At 38.8% G+C, this 20,194-nt stretch overlaps 1 protein-coding gene and 1 long non-coding RNA gene across 3 annotated transcripts in view; one reads left to right on the top strand and one right to left on the bottom strand.

Annotated features, from left to right (window-relative positions):
- LOC121521289 overlaps positions 1 to 5,234 on the top strand; it is a 72,493-nt gene extending 67,259 nt beyond the window's left edge. For both annotated transcript variants that reach the window (XR_005992838.1, XR_005992839.1), the window contains exon 6: positions 4,509 to 5,234. This is a non-coding gene — a long non-coding RNA (uncharacterized LOC121521289). The remainder of the gene's footprint in view (positions 1 to 4,508) is intronic.
- A 2,678-nt stretch (positions 5,235 to 7,912) lies between these two features.
- Positions 7,913 to 19,442, bottom strand: ttll2 (tubulin tyrosine ligase-like family, member 2). The gene is made up of 6 exons (XM_041804917.1): positions 19,384 to 19,442; positions 18,304 to 18,531; positions 14,677 to 16,043; positions 12,114 to 12,406; positions 9,228 to 9,335; positions 7,913 to 7,926 (listed from the first exon to the last, which is right to left on the bottom strand). Exons 2-6 carry the CDS (start codon positions 18,523 to 18,525, stop codon positions 7,913 to 7,915), a joined length of 2,004 nt encoding a protein of 667 aa, XP_041660851.1. The 5' UTR covers positions 18,526 to 18,531; positions 19,384 to 19,442.
- Between the last annotated feature and the right edge of the window lie 752 nt (positions 19,443 to 20,194).

Genomic DNA, 20,194 nt, shown 5'->3' with positions numbered 1-20,194 from the left:
TAGCCATCATTCTGCGGTGTTGCTTCACAACTGCTTCAGTGTTTGTCCTGACATCATTTTTTGTGTTTCACAAAACCACCTCTCCTGTGGAGCTGTTTATTATTTATTGTTTCTAGGAGACAAAACAGAGGTGAATTACTTCCATGTGAGCTAACTGAGCGACATGTATCTGTGTCAGAACCATGCTTTGATTGTATTCTACTATGTCACGTTTCTTAGAGGTTTCTTTCAAGGATTCCCAGGAGCAAATAAAAACCTCCCTCTCCTGCAGCTTGCATGTTGCTGAACTGGTCCTACCAGCTTTACATTGTCTTTTACATTTACAAGATTACAAAGTCTTCAGCACAAGCTCCTCATTTAACTCTTTCAGCTCTTATTCCAGACTTGAAATGAAAGTCTTTCGAGTTTGGAGTGAATGTGAAACTTGAATTTAACATTTATTTTTGTGGTTTCATAGATCTGTGAGGATCAAATGCAGCCATACAGCTAATCTTGACATGACCTGGATAACCAAAAAGGTGTCTGAGTTAACGCTAAATAGCATTCTATAATCCAGTGTAAATTGAATTTGATGATTCACTGCCTGTAGAATGTGTGCCGCACATATTTGTCTCTTAATTACATTGTGGTTTTTTCTCTCGAGCAGACCTGGGCGAGTCCTTGCCTGCTTTTCTCATGCAGTTCATCTGCTGTCATGCTGGAAATGATTAGCACTGCTTCTATGAAACTTAGTGACAGGAGGCGTGGTGAAAAAACAGCTTTTAATTGAGAGACGAAGAAAGTCAGCATACCAGCAGAGAGCTGTGCAAACAGTGTTTTTATATACACAATGTAAAATTGAAATGGAGGTGGGCGTACCTTTTGAGAATCACAGGGGCTTTTAGTTTTGTTCCAAAAATAAATGAGAACACTTATTTATCCCTGTAAAACATACTTTACAAGAACTACTGCGACCTCACTAACTGTTGTCATTGTTCAGCTGTATGTCTGTTAATGTTTATATAAGCCTAGAGCATAAAAACTGATTAAAACAGACTAAAATTGCTTGCCATGTTCATACTTCATGCTTAACAACACCACAAAAGGGAGTTTTTGGTGCTGGGTCACTCCAACCTCACAACAGTTGCAGTGACCTTTGACCTCCAAAATCTCATCAGTTCACCGTCAAGGTCACAAGTAAGTTTGTGCCACATTTGGCAAAACTTCCTGAATGCATTCTTGATATATTGTGCCCACAAGAGTCGATGTCACAGTGACCTTTGAGTTTGTGCTTCCAAAATGTTTGTAATGTACATTTGTGCAGAGTTTGAAGAAAATCTGTTCATGCATTCTTTAGAAATCAAAGTTTCTCAGATAGAAGTATGACAGCCCAAAATCAAAAGGTTTTCTTCTGACCAGGAAAATATAACTGCAGCAGGTCATGTGAATTTCAAAATGCTACAGGATAAGAGCCAGGTGATAAGATTGAAATGTTAGTCCGGATGGTTTTCAAGCAGTATGTACCAGCTTATTGCAATTGTTGACATAGTCCAACCCATCTGATCATAAATCTTCAGTCTGCACATGATTCATCTTAACGTTCAACAACACTTGATAAATACACTTATTAGGAACGCCTCTGCATGCAATGCTGGCACATTAACAACTGTGTACATTGTAACTGCCCATTAAAACATCTCTGATCCCTTCATTTCAAATCAAATCACAGTTAAGACAACACATTTTATTTGCACAATTAAATATCTGTTTGTCTTATGCAAAGATTTAAAACTTTAAAGGTTTTCAAATCAAATACTTGGTACTGTTGAGCACATTTACAACCCTAAAAACTAGGGGCGACTGAAATTTTTACTGAGACAGATACTGATTTATCATTTTCTGTGGTGTGACAGTGAAACTAGGCAGACTTGCCGTTGAAGAAAGTGTGCACAGGTTTGTGATGTTTTGGGAACTTCAGCGTGGAGGATCATAATGTTTTTAACTTTAGAAATAACTGCTTTATTACCATTACAATGAGAAAAACAGAGACTTTGACCAACAGGCTACACAGCATGCGGCTCTATTTTCCCTACATGTCATGCTGCAGTGTTGATTGGGTAGAATTCCTGTGACATTTTAGCCAATCAGATAGTGTTGTGGGCGGAGCATTAGATGAGGGTGTGAGACACACAGGAAGAGAAGCCAAAGTAGCAGACTTTTTAATCAGTTAATCATGTCAGTGATTGGTAGAATAAAACACAGATTCAGATAATCAGCATCAGAGCTGATAATCAGCCAGACTGATTATTGTTCAACCCCACCAAAAGACTATTACTCATGGACACCTCTGCCCCCCTGTTAGCTATTTAAACTAGGCCTGTCACCATAAATACATTTATTGCAATGTGTTTGAGGTCCATTATTAGTGAATTAATTTTTCAATCATGATTATGGCATTCTTTATGGTCCATTTCAGCACACTTTGGTTAAGCCCTGCAGTGTCTCACTGCAGCCATAGTGATGTAAAATAAAACCACCACAGCTCCTTCATGTCTTATTTCACTTTAAGAATCTCTCAGACAAATCAGTGGACAAGACAAAAGCCGTCTGAACCTTCTGTTATCAAACGTCTACCCTTTTACTTCCACTAATATCCTTTTCAACCCATTAAAAAGCTCCTTCTTTTCGTTGTTAAATTCATATCATAACCTAAATCTACCTATAAAAGTAGGTCTGCATCCAAAAAGGATGTCTATATCCCTTAGTTTAAGACAGTAGAACACTTTTAAAATGGCACAAAATCGTATTAAATGCAAAATTGTGAAATTTTACAATGCAATTAAAAAGATGCAACCAGAGCTGGGCAATATGGCCTAAAAATCTGATCTCTTGATTTTCATTTTAAAAATTCATTTATGATTTTAAACAATTTTTCGTATTCTTGTTTTTAAAAAAGCACAAACAAATGACAAAGAAATTAATCAAATTTTTTTTATTATTCTGTCAGTTGGATTTAACAAATATAAACTGAATTTCCCTTTTGGGTTGAAGTGCAAAGCTGTTATTTGGTTTCAGAGAGTGCGCTTCGGTCGTTTACTACAAGGAGAGTTTTTTGCACCAACACAGAAGGCTGCAATTATTTAACAAAAGATCAGTGTGAAATTCCACCATAACTACGAAATAAAACATTATGATTCAAAGCGCTATGTCGGCTGCTCTTCAGCGTGTGTTTGTTGGATGTAGCGGTCTTGTAAATTCTGTAGCAAGACACACTTTCCACATTCGGCTGCGTGTCTTTGTTTGAGATGTTGAAACAAGTTTTTCATGCTGTAGTTGCTTTCAAATAAATGTTGCAGCAGGCTGTGGTTTGTTTGTGGTCTGAGGCTGCAAACCCGAACTAGTTGCAAAAAAAGTGGCGAAACTATCTTTCTTAATTAGAAAATCTAGGTTTTCACTGGGAGCCAACTAGCCACACTACACAATTTTTAAATTTTGAAGTATTTTAAAAATGTGGGAGACCACTGACATGAGGACACTTTCAAATAATTTATCATCTTAAATTCTCTGAATGCACACACTATACACACTTTGAGGCCTTAGAGGAAGAGCTGTGGAGGAATTTCAGAAAATCTGGATTTTTATTTTATAACTGTCCTAAACACAAATGCAAATTAATCGATAAAATCAGTATATTGCACAGTCCTAGATGCAATTAATCAGGATCATAAACAGAAATTCTGATATTAATTGTGATTAAAAATGTAATTTGACAATCAAGCCAAATCACAAGGCAGAAGGTATGGCCACAGTAAGGTTATTTTTTTATTGTATTACCACATGTGGTGTATTTTCTCTGATTTTTTACACACACTTTTCAAACAGGTAACTAGAACTACAAGGTTATCATACAGTTGAACAATCCACTTTTACAAACAACTTCACAAATAAAAACTATCTTTATCGTAAGGACTTAATTTTTTTCTTCTCTCTCAAACAACTCAAGCAACAAGTGACTGAATTCTTATTGTGATCATCAAAATATATCAAGAAACAAAATCTGAATCCAGTAAGTCTTTATTTAAAACAAACAAAACCACTGGCAACAAGACAGCATAGTCATTATAATATCTGTTACTGCTGCCCCTGGGGTCAACACATTTTTACATTACAGCCTTTAATTTGTTGTGAAATAAAACATTATTTCACAATGTGATGAAAAAAAAAAATTTAATTCACTTTAAAGCTCCGGAAATTCCAGGTAATCAGTACCTGGTGGTTTGTGACTCACCTCGTTTATCACTACTGTTTTTACTCATTTGAGCAAGAAGTTTTTCCTCTTGTCCATGGAATTCTCATGTTCTCAGGTGTGGTTAAAGCTGTTCAACACATGATGAAGTAAATCTGTGCAAACATTTACAAAGAAACTCTCACATCTCAGAGTCAAAAATGAGTCACTGGCAGATTAACGTTTCCGGATTGGGTCAAATGTGTGAGCGTTTGTGTCTGATTGTGTCTGATTGTGTGTGCAGGCCCTGAGGCGGCAGAGAGTCAGGTCTGTAGATCTGGCAGCAGATGGAGGAGCTGATCAGAGATTTCTCTGAGCTGAAGAAACTCGAAGATAAGACACAGCGCCATCTAGTGGTCAGATTTAGTAATTCATAAGATGAAGGAGTAAAGTTCAACAAAGGGGGAAAGTTACTCATCACAGTTTCTCTACTCATTTATTAAGTGCAATTTTAATTTGCTTTAATGTTTTTTTGTGTGTTATTTTTGCATCTTCATTTTAACAGAAAATGTTGGTGTTTATTTACTCTCATGCATTTATCAGACACAATTATTAAAATATTCCAGTGGTAAGATTGCATGCAAAAGAAGCATTCAGCTAATAAAAATGTCCAGGGTCTTGACAATAAAACCAAACAGCAGTGTTTAAATGTGCTGTACATTCATATCATACAGAAATAAAAATCATACCAAATATTACAGTTTCAAAAGATAAACATTTGATAGTTGTGTGATGACTATTTGTCAGAACAACGAAACAACCTGAACAAACTTAATGAACTCAACAATGGTTGACAAGGCATTCTATCAGTCACATACATTACAGGCCAGTCAGAGTGATGAAGCATATGCTGTAGTGGGTACGTGCAGCTCAACGATGAAGTCACCACAGCAAGTGTTACAGCTGCTAACTATTACTGGAGCCAGTTGGTTAAACAAACTCAGGCCAATTAGCACAAACATCTTATCTGCCAAGAAGCTTTCTGTGTGATATTTTTCATCTAGTTATAAAGAAATTCTGTCCAGTTCTGATAGAAACTGCTACTATTCCATAACGATGATCACTACACCGGCAGCTATTGTTTACCAGCTTGCAGTACAACTTTTTCAGACCTTATTGGATGTAAAGTTGGTTCTTCTTCTTTTACATGTGGGGATAATTAGATATATCTTATCTTTTTAACCCTTCCATAGCTACCGCCTCATTCTCCTCAAATGGCATTGATTGGTCGGGTCTGTTCTCACATCGGGAAAAACTGTCGGAGGTTTGCAAGATAGATCTGCCTGATGACAGACATGGAATCTGGACAATCCATCTGCTTTATAAGGTTATCCTTTAGGTCCTGTAATGTGGCACCTCGAGTTGAGCCACATCAGTTTAATCCCCAGAACAAAATGGCCTTCATTTAAGTACTAACCAACAGTTTCCACATCATACAGTGACCATCTGTGACCCAGAGCAAATTTCTGCCTTGCTATTCAATCTCTGGGTATCCACAGTATGTGTCTGTCTCTGATATGGGCTAAAAGCTGCTCTTTGCCCTGCACCGCCCAGCTGACTTCATTTTCAGCAGAGACTCTTCCAAACACATGAAACTCAAGAGAGCAGTTAAACCCACACAAGTCAGACTCAGGAATTCATGAAGCATCTGGTCAATTTCAAAATAAAACTCTATGTCAGCATTCCGTCAAAACAGGAAGCAAATTCAATCAACTTTGGACAGGCAAAGTAACCTGCTGTTTGTATGTTGTTGTCTTTACTCCTGCATTAACTCATGATCTGGTGATGCAGCTCCTCTGAGCTGCTGCACTGCTCCACTTTAGAAATGGACCCAGTGGGAGAGGGCATTCGCTGTCAGCTGGAGCAAAAACATGGTGGACTTAATGCTGTGACACGAACCTTGTGGTTAATAGTCACATGAAATCTTGATTAGTATAAAACAGCTGAAGTTGTATACAAAAGAAAGAAGCCAAGCAGGAAACATTAAGGTCTCTAGTGCCCGACTTTTGACCACTATAATACTAAACTGGTCTAAATTATCGTTTGTATAAACAATGGAAAAAATGATCGTACTCAATGTTCCAAAACCATGAAAGTCAATACATTCTTCAAACACTTCATCAATGATGTCTGTTTAAAATGTTAGGCCTGTTGGTCAAACTTTAAGTGAGATAATGAGATTTACTTTTAGTTCAATCTAAGAGCTTGTTTCTTTACTGAAAAACACTGTATAACCTTTTCTTTCGAGGTCATAAATCGGCGAAATCACTGCGTCTCACTCTTTAGTCACATAGTAAAAAGTCTGCGGAGGTATTTCATTTATTGGAAACAGATTCCTAGAACAGCAGAGAGAGTACAAACACTTGAGCAGGTACTTGAATTCTCTCACATATTTGGCCTTGTGCAGGAACATTTTTTGCATTCTTATCCTGAAGTATGTTTACTTTTTCTGTGAGGCTTAATTGCACAAGTGCTTCAATTCAAAGTCACGGCTCTATCAAATGGACCCATTCGTCTAAAGTCATCATTTCTTTATTTGCTTGATGTGTCTCACCTGTTCACGTGGAGGTGAACATTTGTGAGATTTCAAACTCGTATAAAAAACAGCCAAGAAACTTTCCTACAAGGCTGTCTGTTCAACTCTGAAAAGTTTCAGTAAAGCAAAAACTATCACAAGAGAATGCACTTCTGAAAAATGTTTCCATAACTGTTTATAAATCTTAGCAACTTCTTCTATAAGACCTGATAGCTTCTTAAGAGTTAATGTATTAATTGGGGAGTCCTGATATAAGCTTGAGTTGTCTGCATTGTTTTTTTTACTAGTAGAGTATGGACTCTTTTTTTAATGCTTTGGAAAAACTGGATTTATAAAATTAATTCTGTGCAATTTTCTAACATATTTGAGCTTTGATTTGCTCAATGCACTTGAATAAATGTTTGGTTTTGCCATTTTTTCTGTTCTTAATCTTCTTAATTCCTTCCACTTCCTTCTTAATTCCATCTTCCTTGCAGCGGAGCCTCGCAAGATGAGATTTTACAAGAATTATGGGGATCCTGCCCAAAACAACCTTCAGTGGAAACACATTCAGAGTAGTTGTACTTGTCAAAATTTCAGAAATATCCCTTTTATTTTGGGATAAACTGTAATAGAAACGCAGCTAGTATTTGGCACTATTTTGCAATGCATGCTTTGTCTATGTTGCACACTTAAAGAAGAACTCTCAGTGTGACTTTAAGCAATTTAATGAAGGGTTCATGAGCTGAAAAGATAACAGAAAAGCACATTGTTGTGATCAAGCTTCTGCACAGCTTCCTACTACAGCTCAGAGCAACAGTGTGTTGATACTGTTTCAAATGTCTCAAAAAAATAAAAGAAAATACCAAATAAACGTTACATAAGCATACAAAACAGAATTGTCACTCCTTCCTAACACCACTACATATTTGCAGTCACTTAACAAGCATTTCAGACACACAACAGTTACATATCATGTCACTCGATCTCTAGAACACCAGAAATTAGCTTAGCTCCTAGCATAGTGTAGCAAGCTAGCTTTACTTCACTTAAACATACTCGGTGGAAATATACGGCCAACTTTCCCACTCTACCTGTGACAAACCATCTCTTCTAACTGTTTCTAATAAGATTTATGTCTTCTTACCTGAAAAGATAACAGAAAAGCACATTGTTGTGATCAAGCTTCTGCACAGCTTCCTACTACAGCTCAGAGCAACAGTGTGTTGATACTGAGCAGAGCACGGCAGAAGGGCTCACTCAATAGCATACTCCATCTTGTGGCAAAAGTGGGTAACTACACATAATCTGCGCAACAGTGCTTTCTGCCTGCGGTTTCCTCTTTGGAGCACAATAACTACTTATAACAAAAAAATACATGCAAAGCAATCTCTCGAGAACACATAAAATGGATTATACTTCTTTGACAGTAATAATAAAAATAATACGTAAAGGGGGATGCCTTCTTATGTGCTTGTGAACTTATTATCCTCACATCTACATGGTCTTTCACCTCAGCGTATCTGGTCACCTGTTTGGATCTGCAGATTCGACAGAGACAACAACAAACTAAACTAAACTAGAGATTTCAGCTCAGCCTTCTACTTCAACAGCTGCAACATTGTTTTTTTAAGGTAAATATAACATGTCCACTGTTACTCGTATAATTTTCAAACAGAAAAATAAAGGGACAGCCATAAATGTACTTGGATGATAAATTTCCATCCAGCTCTTCTGGTCAGGGTCAGTTTCTCCAGTTTATCTTCAGATAGTTGAAGGTCAGACATTCTGTAAGGCAGGGAACTCTGGGTAGGTAGTGATGCAGGCTGCAAGTGCCAGGACAGAAATGTCCTGAGGAAGTGTTGTAAAGTCCCTTTCCACTCCCCAGCTCTCCATGTTCATGGGCATGAGCTCACAGTTTAAACACCTGCACCACCAGGTGATTTACTCCCAGTTTTTACTGAAGGTTCTCCCCACTGAGTCTTCATCTACAGCTGCTGTTCCTCTGTGTACTCCGGATCATTAAAGTATCCACAGTAAATGTTGTGTCGTTGTCACTCCAGTATAAATCGCTCAACTTTTAGTTTAGTTTTAGTCTAGTTTGTTATTGTCTCTGTCAACGCCACAGACCCAAACAGCTGATGAGGAGATGAGAATATGATGAGGCAGAAGAACATGTAGCTGAAGTTTACATTGTAAAATAGTTCCAAATACAGAGGCTAAATAAGATGCTCAAAAATGTCTGATAGAGCATACAACCGATTTTTTTTTTTACCCATTTGACCTAAAACTTGCTAAATTTGAGAGTATACCAGTGTGCTATGCTGCATAGCCTAGCTTCCATGCCGGAAAAAACTGTGATTTTTCTGAAAGTGGCACCGTTCTCTGAAATCTCTGGAGGCAACTACTAATGCCAAGTACCTCATATGACTCAACTTTGAAAAATACCAAAATATCCCTTTAGTTTCATGTCCATGTTTCGTACAGTGAAGGGGTAAAAAAGATTTAAGTGTTTTGTAAGAGAGCCTGTAGCTTTGATGTCAGAGCTTGAAAAACTTTTTCTAAAGCTTTTAAAGTTTAAAGTTAAAAAAGACTCAAACACTACTTAATCTGCCAAAGAAAGAAATGGGCATTTTCATGGCCATCAATATGATCGCCTAATTTTTCTTTTTTTTAAAAATCCATTGCTTTCTTCATTAAACTCACTGATTTAGTCAGCCGATGACATCTAATGTTATAATGTTCAAACTGAAGCCTCTCATGCTGATACTTTGTTTCTTTTCTGCAGCTGTTTGATACCAGTGCTGTCCTGCACTTGTAGTTCAGGATGATTGCTGTGCTATGTGTCAGCCTCAACAAGTCTCTACACACACTAGTCACCTGAGACGTGTGAAACATTTCAAAAGAAGAGTAATGTTAGGCCCTCTGAAAGTCATTTATGTAGGCTGCTACAGGTGAAGAAACACTAAAAAAACAAAGGACGAGGTGCTGTGAGAGGAGAGGAGAAACTTGGGTAATGTGCTGTGTCGAGCAAGTTCAGACTCAAAAAGCTCAAGGTTCAGTTCAGACAGGTGAACTGGAGGTTTCAGCCTTTACTTATGAAGGGTTGCAGACAGAAATTAGAAGAGAGAGACCATTATGGCAGATTTTATCCACGTTATGATCTTTGTTCTGATGGCTCTTTGGACATGAATTGCTCTTAAAAGAAAACAGTGTTTCAAGTAAACTGATGAATGCCAAACCACTATAACTCACTTGTTTGTTTCTGCACAGTGTTTCAATAAGCAACTGAAGGAGTTTTACTTCATGGCAAATCCTTCAGCCAAGAAAGTGCTAAATTTAAGCTGTTTTTGTCTCTTTAGAAAAAGATACACTTTGATGAGCACAAGCCAGTTTGTTCTCAGTCAGCTGTTCTGTTATATGAGAGCACAGTATGTTCTCCCTGATATGGTCCTTTTAAAGCAGTTATTGAAAAAACGGTCTGAGCTCAAACTGCTGCTCTGATCTGCTTTTGTAAAATATGAAGCTGTGCTGCCACCCACTGGCCCTCAGTTTGCTCTCTGATAAACTTTTGCTGGGGTGTCATTGCTGCTGTGTTGCACCTGAAAGCATCAGTAATAGTGTGTCTTTTTGAGGTCTTTTTATGTGAACTTATAATCTGTCTGTCCTCAGCATGTGTTTTACTAAATGTCCTTTGACTTTGTGGATTCATCATTAATTTTGAGTGCTTTGTGCTCATCTATCTTGATGACATTAACCGTTGAGGACGTCTAGCCATTCCACCAACAGGGATTGTAATGGTATTGCATTCAAATCCATGTACTTTAATATGGAGTTGATCCTCCCTTTTACAGCTTTAATAGCTTTCAATCTTCTTTTGAGGCTTTCCACAAGATTTTGGCATGTTGTTGTTGTTGGAATTTATGCCCATTCATTCCGATCATGTATGAGGTCAGACACTGGTGTTGGATGAGGAAGCCTGGCTCGCAATCTCTGTTCCAGTTCATCCCAGAGGTGCTCAGTGGGGTTTTTTCCACACCAAACTCATCAAACCATGTCTTTATAGTCCTTGCTTTGTGCACTGGGGTACAGTCATGTCGGAATAGAAAAAGCCTTCCCCAAACTGTTGCTATAAAGTTGTAAGCACAGCGTTGCTAGAATGTCTTGGTATGCTGAAGCATTAAGATTGCCCTTCACTGGAGGTGAGGGCCCTAGCCCAAACCCTGCGCAAAAGCCCCATACCATTATCCCTCCTACACTTTACTTTTAGTACCAATGAGATGAACACCACAACTCTCCGTTTAGCATTTAGCTGTTTAACTTCAGTGTCAGCAGTCACAGAGACTGTGGAACATGTGCAGAACGCCTAGGCTGGTCTGTTCTGATTGAAGTGCATACATGAAAGACTAAACCAATCTCCAACCATGTTATCTAGTCTAATTTTTGTCAGACTAACAAATTAAGAAGTCTGTTAAGGAATACGTCTGTAGATGATTGAGTTGAGAGTGCAGGATAGAGAAGTAATAGAAAATTAATGTGTTGTAGTTGGTTTAATTTCTATCTATTGTGTCATTTCGTTAACAGTGGTTGTTATCATTTAAAAGTTCAATGTTACTTAAAGTTTTAAATTGCCTTTGAGATAAGAAAAGCATTTTTTTTAAATGTTCTTGTTTTTAAAAGTATTGATTCAGGGAAAGTGTAGTCAACAGAAACATTGACTTAGTACCTGTATCTGAAAACCCAAACACAAAAAATGCCGTTAAATAGAGAAGAAACATTTAACGGAGCTGTGTGTCTTCTAAATCATTCAAGTGTGGATCATATTTCTGTCATTAGTGCTTTTTTCTACTTTACAACTCCTAACGCTTGCTTCTGTTGTAAAGATCATTTTGTCTGCTCTGTAAATCATGTTAGTATCAGATTATACAGAAGTATAACAAACTGTTGAGTGGTCTTTAAGCACCTAGACAATAATTCATGAGGACAAACAAAAGCTGGTGTCAACCCTCTGACTGACCTCGTAACACATCCAAGCCACGCAAGTTGATACGCTCCCTGTGCTGCTTCCGTCACCGCTCATACACGATTCCACTCTCACAGCACTGAGGGTCACTCCAATGTGTCGATATAGTAGAAATTAAATAAAGTCAAGGTTTGTGCAAAGGGCTGAAATCTGAGACGTGCTTTATTTTATCCCATTTTTTTTTAGACAGGAAACAGCTTGAATTTTATTAAAATCCTTCAGAAAATATTTATCATGAGCATTATCAACACAATCAGGCACATGGAAGTATTTAACAGAAGAAGAAAAAGTACATCACCTCTTGTTATTTAAACACTGACTGATCAGTGGAGGATCTTTTGGCCCCCACAGCAGTGATTCAAAATCTTCAGGATCTTTGTCCATGTTGCCGGCATCCTTTTCTCTCCTCCTCTTTTTTTCTGGTTTGGCTAACTGATTGGTCAGCTTGTGAAGCTCCTGCATGATTTCTTTAACATTCAGTTCATGCTGTGAGGCCCTCAGAGTGGCTGTGTTGAACGGAAACGTCCGTATGAAGTCTCCAACTCTGAGTGGAGGAACATTTGGTCTCTTCTGTGCTGAAATCCTCTTCCTCCTGTTGCTCGTACTGTGTAACATAAAAACATTTGTTTAACATGCTGTGACGATTAGACATTTCATAATTTCTCTATACTGTAGCAGCTAATGTAAAGTCATCTGAGTGCCCAGTATCACTTCATTAGTGTTAGGTAGTATACAGGAGGGCCATATCTTTTATCAAAATTATATTTAGGAATTTAACTTGCAAAAAAAAGTTAGTTAAAAAAAGTTGTGGAAGTCTCATCCTGTATTTGTAGGGTTTAAGAATCAGAAAAGTTTTTCACAAAATCATCAAGTCTGCAAAATCATTGCTGCTCTTCTTTTCATGTTTATGTGATTTTATGTAAAAATGGTGCACAATGCACAATGGTTTATGATGCTAAGAAAATTTTTGTCAGTTCATACTGCATGTTGCATAGACTATTTTGTCACTGATAGGACACACACCCCAATTCCAAGAAAGTTGGGACATTGTGAAAAATGTAAATAAAAACAGAATGCAGTGATTTGTAAATCCTGTTAAACTTTTATGAAATTGAATACAGCACAAAGACAAGATATTTAATGGTTAAACTGAGAAATGTCCTTTCCAAATACGTACACATTGAGAATTTGTTGTCTTCAGCAGGTTCCAAAAAGGTTGAGACAGGGAACGGAAACTGTGGAATACCTAAAATAACAGCTTAATACTCCAAGACTAAGTAGGTCAGTTGGTTACAGGTGATAGTATCAAGATTGGGTGTAAAAAAGGGCACTCCTGAAAGGCCCAGTTATTTACAATTAACAGTGGTGTAATCCCAACATGGAATTGTACAGAATTAAGAGATTTCAACATCCATAACCCATAATATCATGCAACTATTCAGAGATTCAGGAGAAATCTCTGCATTTAAAGGGCAAGACTGAAAACCAACACTGAATGCCCATGACCCCTCAGTGAACGCAGCTTTAAAAACAGGTATGTCTCTGATGGTTATTTCAATGTGGGCTCATGAACACCTCAAAAAAAAATTGTCATTTATTGTTAGTTGACACAGTACCTCACTGTGTCTACAAATGTTAGTAAAGACTCTACTATGCAAAGAGAAAGCCATCTATTAACAACATCCAGAAGCCCCACTGACTTCTCTGGGCCCTATGGCTCATCAGAGACACACCTCAAGTGGAAAAGTGTGCTGTGGTCCAGCCAGTCCACATTTGAAATTGTTTTTGAAAATAATGGCCGATGAGTGCTCTGTGCAAAAGAGGAAAAGGACCATCCAGATTGTTATCAACACAATGTTCAAAAGCCAGTATCTGTGGTAGTGTGGGGGGTGTTAGTGCCCATGGAACGGGTAACTTACACAAATGTGCAATTACCATTAATACTGCAAGGTACAGTACATACAGGCTTGGGAGCAACAAATGCTTCCATTCAGATAGTGTCTTTTCCAGGGATGTTCCTGATTTTTTCAGCAAGACAATGCTATTTCCTGTACAAGTTACAACAGCATGGCTTCACAGTAAAAGAGGACTGGCCTGCATGCAGATCAGACCTGTCTTATAATGAAAATGTGTGGCGTAACATATGACAGTGGAATCCCCACACTGTTAAGCGAGTTCATCAAGTGACAATGGGAAAAAATCCACTTTTAACACTCAATTAGTGTCTCCAGACACAGAGCTTTGTTAAAAGACAAAGTGATGCAACACAGTTGGAAACATACTCCTGTCCCAACTTATTTAGAACATTTTGTAGGCATCAAATCCTGAACGTGTGTATGTTTCCACAGAAACAGTTACCTCATGGAAATGTTGTCTTTGTGCTGTATTTAACTGAATATAGTTTGAAAAGGATTTGCAAATTACTGTAATCTGTTCATACTGATATTTTAAACAATGTCCCAACTTTTTTGTATTTAGATCTGCATATAAATGTTATAACCAGGACTGCACGGAGGGCTTTAGAAGTATTGAGGTCCAAAACAAGCTATTTAGAGGGGCATGGGGGCATGCAAAATTAATAAGTAATACTTTTAAAACAAAGTAAGTGAGCAGCAGTATAAATATGTGTTTCTGTGTGTAATATTTACCAGTGGTGTGAAGTAAAAATGCATCAAGATTTGTAAGGTTATTCAAAACATGCCAAATTGCCTCAATTTTGGTTTAGTTTTTCAGTTAGGTTTTACTGCAGTAATCTGTATATCTATGGAGCTCAGTGTCATCCCCGTTCAGATAGACTGCACTTTTTTAAAGACACTATATGTTGATTTGTTTTTTGTTAGCAAATGTACAGAAACACAGCAATACTGTACATACCAGTGGATATCTGGGAGCTTCCAGGGCACAGCAGGACATCTGAATCCACGCCCATTCTTTTGGATATCATGTATCAAAGAGGAAACGTCTGTCTCTACTGAAAGCTCAGCTTCTGTTTCAGTGTCGTCACAGTCTGTAACCTCAGACTCATGAAGCCTCCTGTTGCCTATCAGCCTTGGTGCTAGAGCTGGACACGTCTGTCTGTTTACTACTGACACGTTTGTCCTTGAACGTGGGCCCAGTATCGTATTTAGGTTCTTGTTGGTAGCAGTTTTGGTAATTATCCCTCCACTTACAGGTTGTATCATGTTTAAGTCAACTGGAGGAAGGTTTCTTTGGTTGTTAGCTATGAAAGAACACTGCCTGGACTGTCTTTGGTTGAGCTTTTCTAACTGGTGACGAGTTTTAAGCATAGGAAGAGTGCAGGTTCGATTTGACTGGGCTCCATTTGATTTCTTTTGAAATTTGTCCTCCTTGAACTTTGGGAAAATAGGTATTGAAGCATTTGAGGAAAGGTTAGCAGGGAAGCAAGACTTCTTGAACACTCGTCTTTGATAAGCCCTCTTCCTCAAGCTGTCCACTAATGTATAGTTCATTAGATCCACCAGATCGCTGATTAGCCTTTTTTTCACAGTGATGTCAGTCTGACAGTCCAGAGTCAATGCTGGGCTGTAGTTGACTTCCAGTAGCCAAGGCTTAAACTTGACATCAATGAGTATATCAAACCCAAACAGCTCCACACAGTTTGGACAGGAAGGGACAGATGGTGTGATTGTAAGGAGAGTCAGAGTCACTATGTTGTTGATCCTCTGCCATAAAAGATTCTCGTTGATGTCCTGGCCATGTAGAAAATGTCTGAACTTGCTCATGGTCCACTTGCATCCTTGGCCAACCTTTTCTTTTTGGGTTCTGTAGAAAGGACCTAACTTGTTAATGCTAGTGTTGGTGAGATGAGCGTAAAGGTTCTGCAGAGACATCAGGTTGTACTTCTCAGTGGCGAATCTCACCAGGCCTTCTTGATGGATGTAAACAGTCAGTGGATGAAAGCTCTTAACGCAAACGTAGATCCTCAGGTCAAACTTGTAGCCAGAGATCAGCAGAGGGTCACTGATGTACCTCTGTACAATTACAGAGCAGTCATAGACCAAATCTTTAATGTCCTCAAAGACAAAGATCCCTCTGCCTCTGGAAAGATCCACAGGTTTACATATCCAGTACACAGACGGCCCTCTGGTCAGACGCTGTTTGTTGTATTCAGACAGGAAGTGGGTGTAGTCGTTGGGGAGGATAAAGGCAGTGGGACTGAAGTCATAAAGAGATGAGGCAAATGTGGCTCTCATCCTCCTCAGGTTGCGTGCCAGGTAGTCCTTTAAAACAGCAATTATTTATTTTTTTATAGTCTCAGTATAAATACACAGGAACACTCTTTTAGTTATTTTTCATTTTAAGTCTTATTTAGTTTAGATTCTTGCTTAAAGCCCTATCTATCTATGCCTGCCCAGTAGGAGTATTGTCAATACAAAACCAATGCAGCCAAGCATTTTCAAACTCAGCTTCCTGAGAGCAAAATCCATCCTCAGCTCTTCTTCTTGGTCTCTGGTCTCTCTCTCAGCACTCTCAGTAGCAAATATCACACTTTTTGGAACAGCACCATCCTGTCAACACTTGTCCCTTACTGGCTGATCAAATTCTAAAAGGGCTGAGACTTGTGATACCACTTGTGTCAACAGCAATGCCAGATCAGGAGAAAATGACCTCACTGGTGCACTTTATTTTAATTAGAGTTAAAATAAATTCAGCCCTGCTCAGAACGAGCTGTTTCTGTGTCTGTGGCTTTAAATGTTAATGAGCTGTCTGACTCCACCCCTCTCAGGAAATGGATATGGCTGTCTTGATCCTCCTCTTAGCTGGCAGGAGAGGAGGGTGGAGCTTTCTTCCAATCGGGGGGGGCCAAACGAACCTGGGGGCGGTGCTAACTCCCCACATGACATCATGAGGCAAAAATCTGAGAACAGCTTGTTTCGGCACACATTTTCTAATGGGTGGGTCTGGTACTTAAGGGGGATTGTGGATAGGCCAGGGGCACATAGTTTTGTTAGAAAAGCCTGAAAAGGGATGTCCCCTTTAACACTGAGGGGTATGTACAGGTTTTGGAGCAACATGTGCTCCCAGCCAGACTTTTTTTTTTAGGGATGATGCCAAGCCACTTTCTGCACAAGTTACAATTATAGGTGGGAATCTTTAGGCATCTCATGATTCGATTATGATTCATAGGGCTATGATTCGATTTTTAATCAATTAATGATGCATTTTGATGCACTTTTTTGTTTGCATTTTTGTTGTTTTCACTGTGTCCAACATGATAAAAACCTTTACATGTGTATTTAGAACTAAGGAGATCAGTTGGATGTCCACTATCCTCTCATGGGAGATGTGTGTAAACTGGAAAGTTACAATTGCCCAAACCAAAGGTAGCAGCATCCTTTCATTGTAACATATCTGAAATTACTAAAGTAAAAATGTCCTTTTTCTCAGATGAACAACTGGTAATCTAAATCTTGCTGATCTATGCTGCGTGTCAGGGTTCAGCCTTTTCATCATCACTATTCCACAGTATTAAATGTTTAAATAATCGATTATTGATCAGTGCCTGCTTGTCTGTCTCCATATGTCAGCCCTGTGATTGACTGGCAACCTGTCCAGGGTGTACCCCACCTCTCGCCCAATGACAGCTGGGATAGGCTCCAGCACCCCGCCACCCCTAACAGGATAAGCGGCATAGAAAATGGAGGGATTATTGATCGTATATAAATCGATTTAGAATCATCCACCTCCAAACCATCCATCTAAGAATCAATTTTTTCTCCCACCTTACAACAGGCTTCACAGTAAAAGAGGACAGGGCCTAGACTAACCTGCATGAAAGCCATTGAAAATGTACTATGTGTTATAAAGTAAAAAATATGACAGTGGAATCCCCACACTGTTGAAGAGTTCATTGAGAAATAATAGGAAATAAATCCACTTTCAACTCTTCTACAATTCTTGTCTCCAACACTTAAAGTGTTGTTAGAAGAAAAGGTGATGGAACAGAGTGGGAGACTTGCACCTGTCCCAACTTTTGCAGGCAACAATTCTTAAAGTGTGTGTATTTCCACAAAAACAACAAAACGTGTCCGTTTGAACAGTAAATATCTTGTCTTTGTGCTGTATTTAATTGAATATAGTTTGAAAAGGATTTGCAACAGACCAAATTTTTTTTTTTGTTTACATTTTATACAATGTCCCAATTTTTTTGGAATAGGGTTTGTAAATATATGTTTTAACCAGGGCTGTAGGCAGGGTTTGAGTAGTTCTGGCTCTCTGAACACAGGTTAGATCCATCCGTAGATCAAAGGCATGCTCTTTGACCTGCCTCAAACAGAAAAAGTCTCCAAGGCTGATTTCACTGTAACTAAACCTCTAATTAATTAGTTGAAAAGCTTATGAGTCTTTATGGGGAGGATCAAAAGTCATAGTTTTGTAGGAAAGTGTGAAAATCCCAAATACAGATTATGACCACATACAGAATCTTATCTGATCCTTATCTCTATTTCACCCTTGTTTACACGTGCAGCAGATAATCACCTTGCGTGTGATGCCAGCAGTCTTTGGGTGGTGGTTGAGTCGCTGCCATGGCAACAGATTGTGATACTCTGAGCTGCGAAAATCAGATCCCCGCCAGTACAGGTTCCAGTCTTCTTTTTCTCTTTCTTCTTCGTCGTATTCCTCCCACCCTCGCTCCAGCAGCACCTCCCTCACCAGCTCAGGGCCTCTGTCATGAAGTCTGAACACCAGGGACGCAGCCATGCAGCACTAAACACAACACAAAAACAGGGGTCGTTAAAAAACGTTGTTTTTTTTTTACTTAAATTTTCTGTGTGATCAGCATAATGGCTGAAAGAACAAGATTGCAGACTCAAGCAGGGATTGGATAGGTCCAGCCTTGGAGATATGGTGAAAAGTTTAGGTATCCGGGGGTTCTAGGAGTGGAGTTTCTGCACCTTTGCATTGAAGGGGCCATTCGAGGTGGTTTAGGTATCTGATCAGAATGCCTCCTGGTTGCCTCCCTTTTAACATCTTCCTGGCACATCGAACTGGGAGGAGACCTTGAGGTAAACCCTGAACTGGCCAGAGGGATTATGTATCCTCTCTGGCTGAGAATCACCTTGGGATCCCCCAGGAGGAGCTGGAAAACATCACTGAGGAGAGTTAGATCTGGGTCAACTTGCTAGCCTTGCTAGCCACTGCTCCCCTACTGCAGATGAGCAGAAGAAAATTGATGGATGGAGTCATCTTTCAAAATAGTTATTTTCAAAGGGAAAAAATCCTTGGGAGTTTATTTTGATTATCATGTAAGAGCACCAAGAAGCACTCCCTGTTCACATCTACACAAAATCAAATTTTCTATGAGCTGATGAAGACAAAATAACTCGTTTACAACTCATTTGTTCATTTACAAGGATTTTTTTCTTTCATAATAGACTCATAATCTCTCACATCAAAATCACATGTAAAAGATGTCTGCAACCAGGAAGAGAGTAAAAGACAAATAGGAAAAAACTACTCCTCCTCAGAAAAAAATGCAATCCTTCCAGTGTAAAATATTTCCCATAAACTCATTCTGGCAGAGATTTATTAAATAATGTTACACAAACATAGCCTTACCTTCTCTAGAGCGATAAATCCTCTCCAAATGAGGCTGGAAGCATTAACGTTGATTCCTCCTCTACAAACATGAAACCTCACAGGTCACATCTGAGCGCTCTGTGTTTATGTGCTAAATCTGAGAAGCCCAAACACCTGACACTTTGTCTCCCCGCCCACAGACGAAGGGATCACACTCGAGTTGCAGCGTGCCAGCTCACTAACAGACACTTCGGATTAAATATGCTGAATTCACCACTTCATTATCTGGAGGCGTTTCCAAAGGGGAAGATGAGGATTAATAAACGCATGCACAGACAAACATTTAGCATAAGGGTATTTTCTTAACAAGCCACAAAACTGGTGCAGAAAACAAACATTTAATCTCAAGCATTTGATTCAGCTGGTTTTCAAAGAGGGTTATATATTATAATGCAAAAAATGTTACAATATTTGGCATCAGGATCGAAAATTATATTCAACAAAATATTTTCATGAATGATTTTTAGTGGATATTTTGGTCCCTAAAGCCCTTAAAGGGTAGAGCACTGAACTGATACCAGAGGGTTAAAAGGAGAGCTTGTTTTTAACCTGTGAATGCTAAAGCCTATGCACTAACTCTGTCACTTTGTCTCTGCCAGGTGAACAACCTGCAGTAGGCGTCATCCTTTGTTTTTCTGTGTCCTCTTAGCTTCACCCACAGATGCTCACACAAGCATAATCCTGCCGTCAGTCATCTGTCAGGTTTGTATACATCAGACTTAAATTGCAGTAACAACTCTAACTACTGTAATGAATTTTTGGCTTCTTTGTCTCATCTCCTTCCCCAACA

This window comes from Cheilinus undulatus, linkage group 14, assembly GCF_018320785.1.
Source record: "Cheilinus undulatus linkage group 14, ASM1832078v1, whole genome shotgun sequence".
Taxonomy (NCBI): Eukaryota; Metazoa; Chordata; class Actinopteri; order Labriformes; family Labridae; genus Cheilinus; species Cheilinus undulatus.
The sequence above is the reverse complement of the archived record's forward strand: the minus strand, read 5'-3'. Positions and strand labels throughout refer to the sequence as shown.